General features: G+C 43.3%; 1 protein-coding gene across 1 annotated transcript; it reads right to left on the bottom strand.

Moving 5' to 3' along the window:
* Window positions 1-876: 876 nt before the first annotated feature.
* LOC110527250 (calcitonin gene-related peptide type 1 receptor) lies at window positions 877-14,265 on the bottom strand. Its single transcript, XM_036951864.1, has 14 exons — window positions 14,081-14,265; window positions 9,641-9,714; window positions 9,251-9,404; window positions 8,693-8,803; window positions 8,264-8,376; window positions 8,074-8,165; window positions 5,887-6,013; window positions 2,854-3,007; window positions 2,633-2,693; window positions 2,433-2,499; window positions 2,036-2,089; window positions 1,793-1,957; window positions 1,602-1,643; window positions 877-1,461 (listed from the first exon to the last, which is right to left on the bottom strand). Exons 2-14 carry the CDS (start codon window positions 9,689-9,691, stop codon window positions 1,231-1,233), a joined length of 1,422 nt encoding a protein of 473 aa, XP_036807759.1. The 5' UTR covers window positions 9,692-9,714; window positions 14,081-14,265; the 3' UTR covers window positions 877-1,230.
* Between the last annotated feature and the right edge of the window lie 377 nt (window positions 14,266-14,642).

Here is a 14,642-nt window from a genome sequence, read left to right as displayed (position 1 = left end):
CAGGGAAATACACTGACAGGAAATGAACATTCTAATGGGTGGTCCATCTTGTACTACTGTAACATAGTTATAAATAAGTAGCCATCAATGACCATGCAAATTCAAACCACAGACAACAACACATGATAACACATTCAATGCTAATGGCTGTAAAATAAAACAATTGTAACTGTACACTGTATCAAAAAAATCCACTGTGACGTTTAGTTACTTGTCTTGTCATAAAGAGAGCCATAATGAGCCTGCCAATCTTAATACATAATCCAGTGCTTAAGGTCCATGTACATTAGGTTTCCTTTGTCCTTTACAGAATGGAAGTCATTATATCACCAGTAGGCCCAACAAGTTCATTGCACTGTACTCCTCTTGGGTCAGAGGTTGTTGTAGAGTCTCAGGCTCTTGGGTCAGAGGTTGTTGTAGAGTCTCAGGCTCTTGGGTCAGAGGTTGTTGTAGAGTCTCAGGCTCTTGGGTCAGAGGTTGTTGTAGAGTCTCGGGCTCTTGGGTCAGAAGTTGTTGTAGAGTCTCAGGCTCTTGGGTCAGAGGTTGTTGTGCAGTTGCAGGCTCTTCAGTCCACAGGATGAAACGGCAAGATTGATTCCTTACACTAAAACCCTTAAGGTAGTGTAGGTAGTGTCCATTCCTTACACTAAAACCCTTAAGGTAGTGTAGGTAGTGTCCATTCCTTACACTAAAACCCTTAAGGTAGTGTAGGTAGTGTCCATTCCTCACACTAAAACCCTTAAGGTAGTGTAGGTAGTGTCCATTCCTCACACTAAAACCCTTAAGGTAGTGTAGGTAGTGTCCATGCCTTACACTAAAACCCTTAAGGTAGTGTAGGTAGTGTCCATTCCTCACACTAAAACCCTTAAGGTAGTGTAGGTAGTGTCCATTCCTCACACTAAAACCCTTAAGGTAGTGTAGGTAGTGTCCATGCCTTTACACAGGTGTCTCTAGTTAAGTGCCTATTCTGTCCTCGTGAAGTTAAAGTGGATCAGTTGAAGGTAACTGTATTGACCAGATCAAGAGGCTGAGTAGTGCTCCCTATAAACGTTCATGTACTTTTTCACCATCATCCAATTGCTGTGAAGGCTACTGCCAAGAAGTTTGAGAAAATGTTCTAGAATATGGTGGGAAAAGAGTTCCAAATTGTCTGCAGCCATTTCAACTAAAAGTTTAACTGCCACTGTGTAACTGTACAGACCCAAGACCCACGACTTCCGACCTTCAGCCTCAGGCAAACGGGTTGTCCGACCGGAGTATGGTGGGTGTCACCGTCTCGACGTCGTGGTAGCTGTTCTTGCCGTTCATGTGTTCGGTGTGCCCGTCGATGCTGTAGCAGCGATGCACCTCCGTCAGGGATGACGCCACGTATGAGGCTGAGCGGAAGACATCTGCATGGGCAAAGTTACTGCCAAACTGGATCCTCTGCTGGTTCCAGTGCCTTCGCAAAACACCTTGGACCTGGAAGAAAGAAAGTCCCATCGGACAACAGTTTACATTGCTCCAACGTGACACCTTATCAAAGTAATTATGGTTGCATCAGCTCAGCTTTCTGACATAGAGTTAGTTCAGAATAATGTAATATCCCGCTGGAGTCTTACCTCCCCATTGAAGAAGCAGAAGATGGTGGCAACCAGGAGACCCTGAGGATAGAAAGAGGATACTTCAACACAAAGAAGATAACACTAACCAGCTTGGGACACTACTCTAACTGAACTTCTAGAGTTGACTTAGAAGTTCTAGAAGGTCTCTAGAGTTCTAGACATTTGAGAATGTTCTAGAGTTGTCCTACCTGGTAGTGCATGAGGATGTTCATAATATAGTCGTAGATCTCCAAGGCGAAGCGTCCCTGGGGTTTGTAGGGGAACAAGACAAACTGGATGCCCAGGAGAGGGACTAGGATCAGGGTGGCTCTCACAGCCTTCATGTAGAGGCTAGATTCAGCTTGATGGGTCACCTAGAATACAATGCAACTTTATTAGTCCATTTGTTACAGCAAATAGAGGAAATTATCTTCTGCTTGTTGGTGGATTACCTTCAGTTTGGTGATGAGGACACGCACAATGTTTAACAGGAAGAACAGATTCACCTGGAGAGAGAGGGGGAGGGAGGGATAGAGAAGGGGGTAGGAGGGAGGGATGGGGAGGGGGAGAAGAGACAGGGAGAGACGAGAGACAGAGAGACAGAGAGAGCCAGACAGAGAGAGAGAGAGAGAGAGAGAGATTTTGGAAATAAGCCAATGTGTCCAATGAGTCCAGCCAGAGACATGTCCATTATGTCCAAAGTAAATATACTTAAAATCCCACCCAGAGTATAAAGGAGACCTGAGGTTGATGACGGTTCTGTTTACAGTGATCACACAAGGGGAAGAACAGGGATGGTCATAAACGTTAGTTAATGTACTTGGAATTGTGGCTTAAAGAAGAGCTCACCAGCAGGGCAGCACAGATGGGACCATGGATAATGTAGAGGAGGGAAGTGTTGGAGCTGATCCAACAACTGTGGAGGAGAGAAGGAGATGCCAAGAGATATTTGACTCATGTGGACAACATGGCTTATCCATGAATTACTGTATGTGGCAGAGAATGGCATACTTATCAAAGACCAGAGAGAAAGATATCAAAATACTTACTTATCATTGTAGTAGTAGCTTCGTGCTATTGCATGTATCAATGCAGGTATGAGTGGAAATCCTGGGAGATTATTCAATAATTGATTTTAATGGATGACATAATGGACAAACAACTGTAATTCAACTCTAGAAACGTCCCTTAAAAAGGCAAGCGTTGTTTAATCGTGTAATAGTTAGTGAATGGTTTCATTAGTTAATAGTTTTGTCGTAACTTCACGTACCCCATCCAAGCAGGTAGTACCACATGAGGTGTTGTTTCTCGGCGAACACAGCCACGACGATGAGTGTGTGCAGGTAGATGCCCTCACACAGCATCCAGAAGTAGTTACAGCCAAACAGGTACAGGTGAATAAACATGATCACCTTACAGCTCACCTGGTGGGGGGTGGGGTAGCAGAACTAATATCAGCTTGGAATATCCCCGGTCAGGGTCAACCAACAGTCTATGGTTGAGTAGACATTTTTGTCTACTGAGCTTGGAAATGCTTTGCTCATTATTTACATCCTAAGTTAATTCTGTTGTTGTGAAACAGGTTGGGACCTTTAATATATAAACCTTATATATTAAATATATATTTACACCTTTAATATACACTACTGTTCAAACGTTTGGGGACACTTAGAAATGTCCTTGTTTTTGAAAGAAAAGCACATTTTTTGTCCATTAAAATAACATCAAATTGATCAGAAATACAGTGTAGACATTGTTAATGTTGTATATGACTATTGTAGCTGGAAATGGCTGATATTTTATGGAATATCTACATAGACCTACAGAGGCCCATTATCAGCAACCATCACTCCTGTGTTCCAATGGCACGTTGTGTTAGCTAATCCAAGCTAATCCTCAACTGGCAGCTTCAATAAATAGTACCCGCAAAACACCAGTCTCAATGCCAACAGTGAAGAGATGACTCTGGGATGCTGGCCTTCTAGGCCAATGAGTGTCCAAACAGTATCGGCTTTTTAGGTCCTCCAATAATCGGTATCGGTGTTGAAAAATCATAATCGGTCAACCTCTAGTCCAAACCTTTGACTGGTACTGTACATGTACAGTATAATTAGTGTTGCTTTGCATACTGACAGGGTTGTACTGTACTAGTCCCTGGTTGTTAGTCATCATACTGACAGGATTGTACTGTACTAGTCCCTGGTTGTTAGTCATCATACTGACAGAGTTGTACTGTACTAGTCCCTGGTTGTTAGTCATCATACTGACAGGGTTGTACTGTACTAGTCCCTGGTTGTTAGTCATCATACTGACAGGGTTGTACTAGTCCCTGGTTGTTAGTCATCATACTGACAGAGTTGTACTGTACTAGTCCCTGGTTGTTAGTCATCATACTGACAGAGTTGTACTGTACTAGTCCCTGGTTGTTAGTCATCATACTGACAGGGTTGTACTGTACTAGTCCCTGGTTGTTAGTCATCATACTGACAGGGTTGTACTAGTCCCTGGTTGTTAGTCATCATACTGACAGGGTTGTACTGTACTAGTCCCTGGTTGTTAGTCATCATACTGACAGGGTTGTACTGTACTAGTCCCTGGTTGTTAGTCATCATACTGACAGGGTTGTACTGTACTAGTCCCTGGTTGTTAGTCATCATACTGACAGGGTTGTACTGTACTAGTCCCTGGTTGTTAGTCATCATACTGACAGGGTTGTACTAGTCCCTGGTTGTTAGTCATCATACTGACAGGGTTGTACTGTACTAGTCCCTGGTTGTTAGTCATCATACTGACAGGGTTGTACTAGTCCCTGGTTGTTAGTCATCATACTGACAGGGTTGTACTGTACTAGTCCCTGGTTGTTAGTCATCATACTGACAGGGTTGTACTGTACTAGTCCCTGGTTGTTAGTCATCATACTGACAGGGTTGTACTGTACTAGTCCCTGGTTGTTAGTCATCATACTGACAGGGTTGTACTGTACTAGTCCCTGGTTGTTAGTCATCATACTGACAGGGTTGTACTGTACTAGTCCCTGGTTGTTAGTCATCATACTGACAGGGTTGTACTAGTCACTGGTTGTTAGTCATCATACTGACAGGGTTGTACTAGTCCCTGGTTGTTAGTCATCATACTGACAGGGTTGTACTGTACTAGTCCCTGGTTGTTAGTCATCATACTGACAGGGTTGTACTGTACTAGTCCCTGGTTGTTAGTCATCATACTGACAGGGTTGTACTGTACTAGTCCCTGGTTGTTAGTCATCATACTGACAGGGTTGTACTGTACTAGTCCCTGGTTGTTAGTCATCATACTGACAGGGTTGTACTGTACTAGTCCCTGGTTGTTAGTCATCATACTGACAGGGTTGTACTGTACTAGTCCCTGGTTGTTAGTCATCATACTGACAGGGTTGTACTAGTCCCTGGTTGTTAGTCATCATACTGACAGGGTTGTACTGTACTAGTCACTGGTTGTTAGTCATCATACTGACAGGGTTGTACTAGTCCCTGGTTGTTAGTCATCATACTGACAGGGTTGTACTAGTCCTTGGTTGTTAGTCATCATACTGACAGGGTTGTACTAGTCCCTGGTTGTTAGTCATCATACTGACAGGGTTGTACTAGTCCCTGGTTGTTAGTCATCATACTGACAGGGTTGTACTGTACTAGTCCCTGGTTGTTAGTCATCATACTGACAGGGTTGTACTAGTCCCTGGTTGTTAGTCATCATACTGACAGGGTTGTACTGTACTAGTCCCTGGTTGTTAGTCATCATACTGACAGGGTTGTACTAGTCCCTGATTGTTAGTCATCATACTGACAGGGTTGTACTGTACTAGTCCCTGGTTGTTAGTCATCATCCTGACAGGGTTGTACTAGTCCCTGGTTGTTAGTCATCATACTGACAGGGTTGTACTAGTCCCTGGTTGTTAGTCATCATACTCACAGGGTTGCTCTGCACTAGTCCCTGGTTGTTAGTCATCATACTCACAGGGTTGCTCTGCACTAGTCCCTGGTTGTTAGTCATCATACTGACAGGGTTGTACTAGTCCCTGGTTGTTAGTCATCATACTCACAGGGTTGCTCTGCACTAGTCCCTGGTTGTTAGTCATCATACTCACAGGGTTGCTCTGCACTAGTCCCTGGTTGTTAGTCATCATACTCACAGGGTTGCTCTGTACTAGTCCCTGGTTGTTAGTCATCATACTCACAGGGTTGCTCTGTACTAGTTCCTGGTTGTTAGTCATCATACTCACAGGGTTGCTCTGCACTAGTCCCTGGTTGTTAGTCATCATACTCACAGGGTTGCTCTGCACTAGTCCCTGGTTGTTAGCCACCGCTGTCAACCAGATGATGGTGATGACCGAGTTCAACACAAATGAAAAAAATAGGTTTTTGTGGAGCGTTATCCTCTGGCAGCTTAGACTCCTGGTAGGGAAAGAAATAAAATATTCTTATGTTGAATGGACAACAATGGAAGATGGAACAATGTACCATCTTTATCGAGTTAAACTCCCTACAACTCCTTATAATTACATTCTCCCAACATAATTTATGACGCTTGTGTCGTTAATGCATCCTTATGAGTAGGCCAGAATGAATGAGTTTTTCCTCCTTCTTCCATAGAAAATAATTCAATTATTCAATCTAAAGTAAGAAAAACATCATATTTCTATATACACTGCTCAAAAAAATAAAGGGAACACTAAAATAACACATCCTATATCTGAATGAATGAAATATTCTTATTAAATACTTTTTTCTTTACATAGTTGAATGTGCTGACAACAAAATCACACACAAATGATCAATGGAAATTAAATTTATCAACCCATGGAGGTCTGGATTTGGAGTCACACTCAAAATTAAAGTGGAAAACCACACTACAGGCTGATCCAACTTTGATGTAATGTCCTTAAAACAAGTCAAAATGAGGCTCAGTAGTGTGTGTGGCCTCCACGTGCCTGTATGACCTCCCTACAATGCCTGGGCATGCTCCTGATGAGGTGGTGGATGGTCTCCTGAGGGATCTCCTCCCAGACCTGGACTAAAGCATCCGCCAACTCCTGGACAGTCTGTGGTGCAACGTGGCGTTGGTGGATGGAGCGAGACATGATGTCCCAGATGTGCTCAATTGGATTCAGGTCTGGGGAACGGGCGGGCCAGTCCATAGCATCAATGCCTTCCTCTTGCAGGAACTGCTGACACACTCCAGCCACATGAGGACTAGCATTGTCTTGCATTAGGAGGAACCCAGGGCCAACCGCACCAGCATATGGTCTCACAAGGGGTCTGAGGATCTCATCTCGGTACCTAATGGCAGTCAGGCTACCTCTAGCGAGCACATGGAGGGCTGTGCGACCCCCCAAAGAAATGCCACCCCACACCATAACTGACCCACCGCCAAACCGGTCATGCTGGAGGATGTTGCAGGCAGCAGAATGTTCTCCACGGCGTCTCCAGACTCTGTCACGTCTGTCACGTGCTTAGTGTGAACCTGCTTTCATCTGTGAAGAGCACAGGGCACCAGTGGTGAATTTGCCAATCTTGGTGTTCTCTGGCAAATGCCAAACGTCCTGCACGGTGTTGGGCTGTAAGCACAACCCCCACCTGTGGACGTTGGGCCCTCATACCACCCTCATGGAGTCTGTTTCTGACTTTTTGAGCAGACACATGCACATTTGTGGCCTGCTGGAGGTCATTTTGCAGGGCTCTGGCAGTGCTCCTCCTTGCACAAAGGCGGAGGTAGCGGTCCTGCTGCTGGGTTGTTTCCCTCCTACGGCCTCCTCCACGTCTCCTGATGTACTGGCCTATCTCCTGGTAGCACCTCTATGCTCTGGACACTACGCTGACAGACACAGCAAACCTTCTTGCCACAGCTCGCATTGATGTGCCATCCTGGATGAGCTGCACTACCTGAGCCACTTGTGTGGGTTGTAGACTCCGTCTCATGCTACCACTAGAGTGAAAACACCGCCAGCATTCAAAAGTGACCAAAACATCAGCCAGGAAGCATAGGTACTGAGAAGTGGTCTGTGGTCACCACCTGTAGAACCACTCCTTTATTGGGGGTGTCTTGCTAATTGCCTATAATTTCCACCTGTTGTCTTCCATTTGCACAACAGCATGTGAAATTGATTGTCAATCAGTGTTACTTCCTAAGTGGACAGTTTGATTTCACAGAAGTGTGATTGACTTGGAGTTACATTGTGTTGTTTAAGTGTTCCTTTTATTTTTTTTGAGCAGTGTATTTCTATATAATTTAAATCAGTAGTGGGGAATGCTCTAAGTGAAGATTGTGTTCGTTTTCTATGATCATGTTTTGTAATTTAGTATTTTATTGGGTTTTGTGTTGATATGTGTGTTTATATTGTGCAGGGCTCATTTGAAAAAGACACTTGGTCTCAATATGACACCATGTTAAAATAAAGGTTAATGAAATTAAATATATAACAGGAGCATACTTATGGGCTAACAGAGTAACTTACTTGAAATGGAAAAATATTCCCAATGAGAAGAACAATGACGTCAGCGACAGTCCATGTCCAATCAGAACCAGGTAGTAGAGATTCATCGCTGTCTGAGAAAGAATACACCATGTCAACCTAACATGCATTACAATATAATATCCACAACATAACTACATTAAAAAGCTTATCAAAAGGTCACTTGTCTTACCACTCTTCCTGCACTGGTGTATGCCGTACATTTGGTGTAGTTTGTCCATGTCCTGTTGCTCTCCGGGTGTAGAAACCAATTACCCGTTTCACTGCACACTTTGGATGCCATTTCTGGTGATTAGAAACAGAAGGTGAGTGATGTAGTGCATCAACCAACGTGAGTCAACAGAAGAGTGGACAGGTGTGACACTTGCTCATCTCAGCAATCAACACAGCATTAATTAAAAAAGAACGATATCCATTCATGAGAATAACTTTCATCCCTTTATCCATACTAAAATGAACGTTGAAAACAGCAAAGGACATTTCTCTAAAAGCCTAACAGAGAATAGCCAGGCTGACTCGTACATTACCTTATACAGTCATACAATAATCTCTGTTCAATGTCGTTGGGTTGGAGAGACCAGCCAGATTGCAAAATACAGACCTGCTGTGTCAAAGTCTTGGAAGTAGTCTGGACAGTGTTGGTTTGTAGTGAAGCCTGCCTCTGTGTCCTCCCAGCACAGCCAGCCATCCCACGTCCTGTTACAAACTGGCCCTGAGTGAAGGGACACAACAACACAGGCAGTTTAAAGGGATACTTTGGGATTTTGGCAATGAGCATGCTAGCAGATACCCATAGTCATCGTGCTAACGCTAGTTAGCATTGGTTCGCGAAACGACCTCTAACTTCCTTCATACTGCACACATAATAATGGTATCCACAAGTTCATCTGACTCTAGGGAAATAGATTTAGCCAAAATCCAGAAGTATCCCTTTAAGCAAACTTTTAAGTTGAAACTGAAACTAGGAGGTCAGTTCCTTAGAAGGTGCTATTCACTGGGGTTAGGACCATTTCAGTTAAGACTGAGGATTGTTTCAAATTCAAATTGAATATGCTAAGAGTAAATTGAAAATCTCTACGATGCAAATCATGAGATTGAAATTGAACAAATGAGCTACCCCATTACAACCTGCACCACACCACCCTTAAGGGACCCTTACCTATTTTGTTGTGTTTGTCGTTTTTCATGATCTTCTGATAGCACTCAAACTGAGCAGTGACTATGGTGTTCCTGGTGACACCGATGTCGTGGTAGACGTTCTGGGTATGGTGCTGCTGGGAGTCATTCCCCTCAGGGCTCGCCAACACACACAGCTGTGAAAAAAATGGCTAACACTCAGAGGAAACGATACACTCACGGACAGAGTATTTTAGAATATCAAACCAAATCAAGAGAGTGAAAGTGTGGATTTGAGTTAAATATGAGTTATGATCATGTTTTAACGACTTTCAAGAGCAACCATATTCACTCTGCATGCCACAGTGAGTTTATAAAAGGCATATCGAGGACAAAGGGTAAATGACTTCACAACTTGGGTTGAGTATATTACCTCAGTGACAGAACACAGCAACAGAAGTGAGAATATGCCGTTAGCATCCATCCTGGCTCTGCTGTCAACGGGTCCTGGAGGAGAGATAGAGACAGGTCAGCAGGTCTGTGAACAGTGGAAGGGGTTTTACTGAGAGGAAAATTTCACTCCCAGCCAAGCGAACTGCTATCTACGGCTCAGAGCCAAGACTGCTTGCAGTAATCCCCCTATCGGTCTCAGAGAGAAACAGGGAGAAGAGGGAGAGAGATCACAGTCATAATAATACACTAAAACAAGTTTTTTTCAAGAAGACCTTTATAGATGGATCTAGATGAACCATTCATATGATTGAATGCTATGTCACTCATATGATAAATTAATTACATTATTATCAATGACATTGTCACTTATATGACTGTTATGTCCAGGGGCGCAACTTTCACTGTGGACAAGGGGGACATGCCCCCCCCACACATTCTGAAATTGTATTTTTGTCCCCCAGTTTTACCATTGGAATGTGATACAAAACGAGGCAACAGTCTGCTTTAGGCCCATGCGTAAAACAAATATTAATGTCCCCCCTCACACACTTCTAAAACCAAAGTTGCGCCCCTGCTTATGTCACCACTGACATAGCCAACTACCTTATCACATCCATGTCAGTAAGCAAGATGTCTGAGTCTATTTCCAAATACACTTGTTTTGGTTTGAAAGCATTAAAGAGACACGTGTTGATGTGATGAAGCCATCAATCACACAGAACTGAACCCAGAACCGGCCCCTTTGATCCTTTCCTCAATAATAAATCACACATGGAGGTGCAGCCCAATAGCATCTGTGAAGGGAACAGCACCAACTGACAAACATACTACCCGTAAACCTAAGATACCGTACATAGCGAGTAGTGGGTAATATAAATCTTCTATCACATACATTCAGGTCCAGAACTATTTGGACATTGACCAAGTTATTATTATTTTAACTGTCAACCAAAGTTGAAATCAATTCATGAATATAACCTGAAAGGGCAGATTTTCAGCTTTAATTTGAGGGTATTTACCTCCAAATCGGGTGAATGGTGTAGGAATTACAGCACTTTTGATATGTGACCCCATTTTAAGGGACCAAAAGTCATTGGAAATTGGCTGCTCAGCTGTTCCATGGCTAGCTGTGTGTTATTTCCTCATTAGTTAATTTATAAGTAATCAGATGAAAGATCTAGAGTTGATTTCAAGTGTGGCATTTGCATTTGGACTCTGTTGCTGTTAACCCTCAACATGAAGTCTGTCACTGCCAGTGAAGCAAGCCATCATGAGGTTGACATTTCAAAACAAACCCATCAGAGAGAGAGCAAAAACATGAGGTGTGGCCAAATCAACGATTTGGTACATTCTGAAAAAGAAAGAACACACTGGTGAGCTCAGGAACACCAAAAGGCCCGGAAGACCACGGAAAACAACTGTGATGGATGACAGAATCATTATTTCCCTGGTGAAAAGAAACCCCTTCACAACAGTTGTCCAGATCAAGAACACTCCACAGGAGGTAGGTGTATCTGTGTCAAAGTCAACAATCAAGAGAAAACTTCACCAGAGTAAATACAGACGGTTTAGCACCAGATGTAAACCACTGGTAAGCCTCAAAAACAGGAAGACCAGATTAGAGTTTGCCAAATAACATCTAAGAAAACCTGTACAGTTCTGGAACAACATCCTATGGACAGATGAGACAAATATCCACTTGTACCAGACAGATGGAAAGAGAAGAGTATGCAGAAGGGAAGGAACTGCTCATGATCCGAAGCATACCACCTCATCTGTGAATCATGGTGGAGGGGGTGTTATGGCCATATATGGCTGCCAATGGAATTGGTTCCCTTGTATTCAGATTCAGCCAAATGCTTCAAAACTCATTGGACGTCGCTTCACAGTGCAGATGGACAATGACCCGAAGCATACTGCGAAAGCAACCCAATGCTTTTTTAAGGCAAAGAAGTGGAATGTTCTGCAATGGCCAAGTCAATCATCTGACCTGAATCCAATTGAGCATGCACTTCCCTTGCAGAAGGCAAAACTGAAGGCAAAATGCCCCAAGAACAAGCAGGAACTGAAGACAGCTGCAGTAAAGGCCTGACGGAGCATCAGCAGAGAAGAAACCCAGCATCTGGTGATGTCTATGGGTTACACACTTCAGGCAGTTATTGACTGCAAAATATTTTTTTAAACTCACAATTTAATTTATGATTATGTTAGTTTGTCCAATGACTTTGAGCCCCTAAAATTGGGGGGTCACATATAAAAAGTGCTGTCATTTCTACACCGTTCACCCGATTTGGAGGTAAATACCCTAAAATTAAAGCTGAAAGTCTGCACTTTCAACTCACATTCATTATTTAATTTCAATTTAATTTGCTGTGTTTCCTTCCAAATCCATTGTGGTAGCGTACGGAGCCAAAATGATAATAACTTGGTCAATGTCCAAATATTTATATAAATCCACAGGGATCTGGGCTACTCAAACTCCCACCGCTGGATATTAATGCATTAGCTATCTTTTTCTAAAACAAAAACAGAGCTAGCGACGGTCGTTCCCCAAACATGCAGCGTCAGGTTTAAACCATCAGCTTGGCAATTAGACAAAAGCACTTCTCTTCTCTGAAGCCAAGCAGAATAACAGCAGGCCCAACCATGATAACCTTGTGCCCTTCCTGAAGCACCAGGGAGGAACAGCAGGGAGGGGCCTGAGAGACATGTCAGGGTTTCCTCTCCAAGCTTTCCTGGGTCATAACATGAAGGGTTGAGTCGGCCAACACCCCAAAGGTTCTACAGTACCAAATTAATGGTATTCATGAGGGGTGAGGAGAGAGAGAGCTTGGCAGAACCAAGGAAACATGGAGGTATTTACCCCCCTCCCCCCTACCATCCTCTCTCTCTCCTTCTCCTCTCCCTGTCTCTCTCTATCCCTCTCTCTCTTTCTTCCCCCTCTCCTTCTCACTTTCCTGCAGTAGCCCCATCCCAGCCCTCCTAAATCAGGAAGCACTTGTCAACCCTCTGACAGTTTGTTTAACTTATGTCCTTCTCCAACAGACCCCTGGAAATGTACCCAAACCTTTCCACTGTCCAACACACTGGTCAACACACAGTGCTTTCTCTCTTAAAGGGGCACTTCAGGGGCACCAAGCCCATTCCACTGTGTAGCTCAGACACCTGAAGATGAAAGTGTTGTTGCACTCGTTTTGTTACAGCATGCCCTGCAACCAGTGCTTGACTTGGACTGAAATAGGTGCCTGTACTGTTGATATTTAGATGCAGGAGCTCCACAACACTGTTGAGGTAATGTTCTATATGAAGAACAGGAGCTCAAGCAGTAGAAACGTTGAGGTGCCGGTACTCAGCTCCGGTGAGCTCCTGCCCAAGTCAAGCACCGCCTGCATCTGTATAGTATTGAAATAAGATAAAGCTTTTGTCAGTGTGTGTGTGTGTGTACTCTCACATCTCATCTCTTTGGAATGGAATCTTTTCACATCAATGAATTGCAGCAAAACCAATCACCAATGTGTGTACATTTTACATGGTGCTGCTTCTGAAGTCAGAACCAAAGCCTTCTATCAATCTGTTTAGACTGACCATGGTGCTTTTGTAACCACGTAACCATGGCAATGAGACGTTTGCCAGCAGACATCTGCAGTCCAGACTATTTCGTAACAGGCAGTGTGCGCCATTCAGCAGGCATCAAGAAGTGTCTTCCAGACATACTCCAAACTGTCTGAATCTCCCTGACAACAGCTAGTGAAGGTTCTATTACCCTGAGAAGGACCAATGTCATCATAGAACAGTGAAGCTGCGCAACTTGCCAACCAGCCAATGTGTGGCATTGTAATGCTCAAAAGAAAGAACATTAAAATAACAAGATGACAAGTTGGTAGAAAAGCGATGAAACTTCTATAGTATCACCTTGTGTGTGAAGGATATAGCCGTTGATATGTGTTATTTCCTTTGTTCATATAGTCTCCCTGCCTGTCGTGAAGTTTTCTTTCTAGAAGTGCATATATTCCTGCCGTGCTGCATCACACCATGGCCAGCCCTGTCTATCTAAACCATATTATCCCTTAGCATTTCATCATTTTCAAACTCCCTCTTACATAAAAATGCAGATAACAACAACAACAAAAACAGCAACAGCAACAGGGTAGTAGGAGTGGACGTAAACCGTGATGTTTAAACAACTGTTCTTCAGAGGAACTCTGCATGGTTGATCAAGCTTTATTAGCTCTTGACCCAATCTTAACAATCAACAATATACTATCACTTTATTATCATTAGGCCTATTTGTGTAGACAGTTTTACTCTGATCCACCTTGATAGCCTACCCAAACCCAATCAGAACCAATTCCAGAAAGAGACCAGAAATGATTCCAATCTGTCATTCTGCTGGACTGGAATTCATTAAAATGTGTCTTACCTTACTGAGAAATGTCGCCTTCAAATGAGAAGAAAATAGCGAATTCTGCTTTTCCCGACCCTTTTCCCAGAGCCCAATAGTCCGGTTGTCCGTTCACTAATGGTTCAATCCAGTGTGCTCTACGGTAAAAGCGAGGAGAGGAGCTCGAGCTTCAAATTGAAATTGATCCACTACGGTGGCATCCTGTGACATCATCACAAACCGCCTCTTCCTTCCGAGGGTCTCATCCCCTTTTGGACTGCTGATGTCAGAATGCCCTCAGTCTGGCTCTGATTTAGACTATTTTACATCTCCATATTCGTTGGGAGTGTCACATTTCGACTACAATTGAATTAGGCTAACCGACATTTTCCAAATTTGATAGGCCTATACACATTTTTTAAATGATCAAATAAGCTAAAAACGTCTTAAATATATATAGTTTAATGTAACCTAAAACATATACTTTACTTACTTGATCCATCTACCCATTTCTTTGACCAAAAATAAGCGCACACTTTTTTCTCCTTGCTTAAAGTCCAATACTGCCTCTCTGTGGGGTAAACATGGAACGGCAAGGGAC

The sequence above is a fragment of the Oncorhynchus mykiss genome, chromosome 18 (assembly GCF_013265735.2).
Source record: "Oncorhynchus mykiss isolate Arlee chromosome 18, USDA_OmykA_1.1, whole genome shotgun sequence".
In the NCBI taxonomy this organism is placed as follows: Eukaryota; Metazoa; Chordata; class Actinopteri; order Salmoniformes; family Salmonidae; genus Oncorhynchus; species Oncorhynchus mykiss.
The sequence above is the reverse complement of the archived record's forward strand: the minus strand, read 5'-3'. Positions and strand labels throughout refer to the sequence as shown.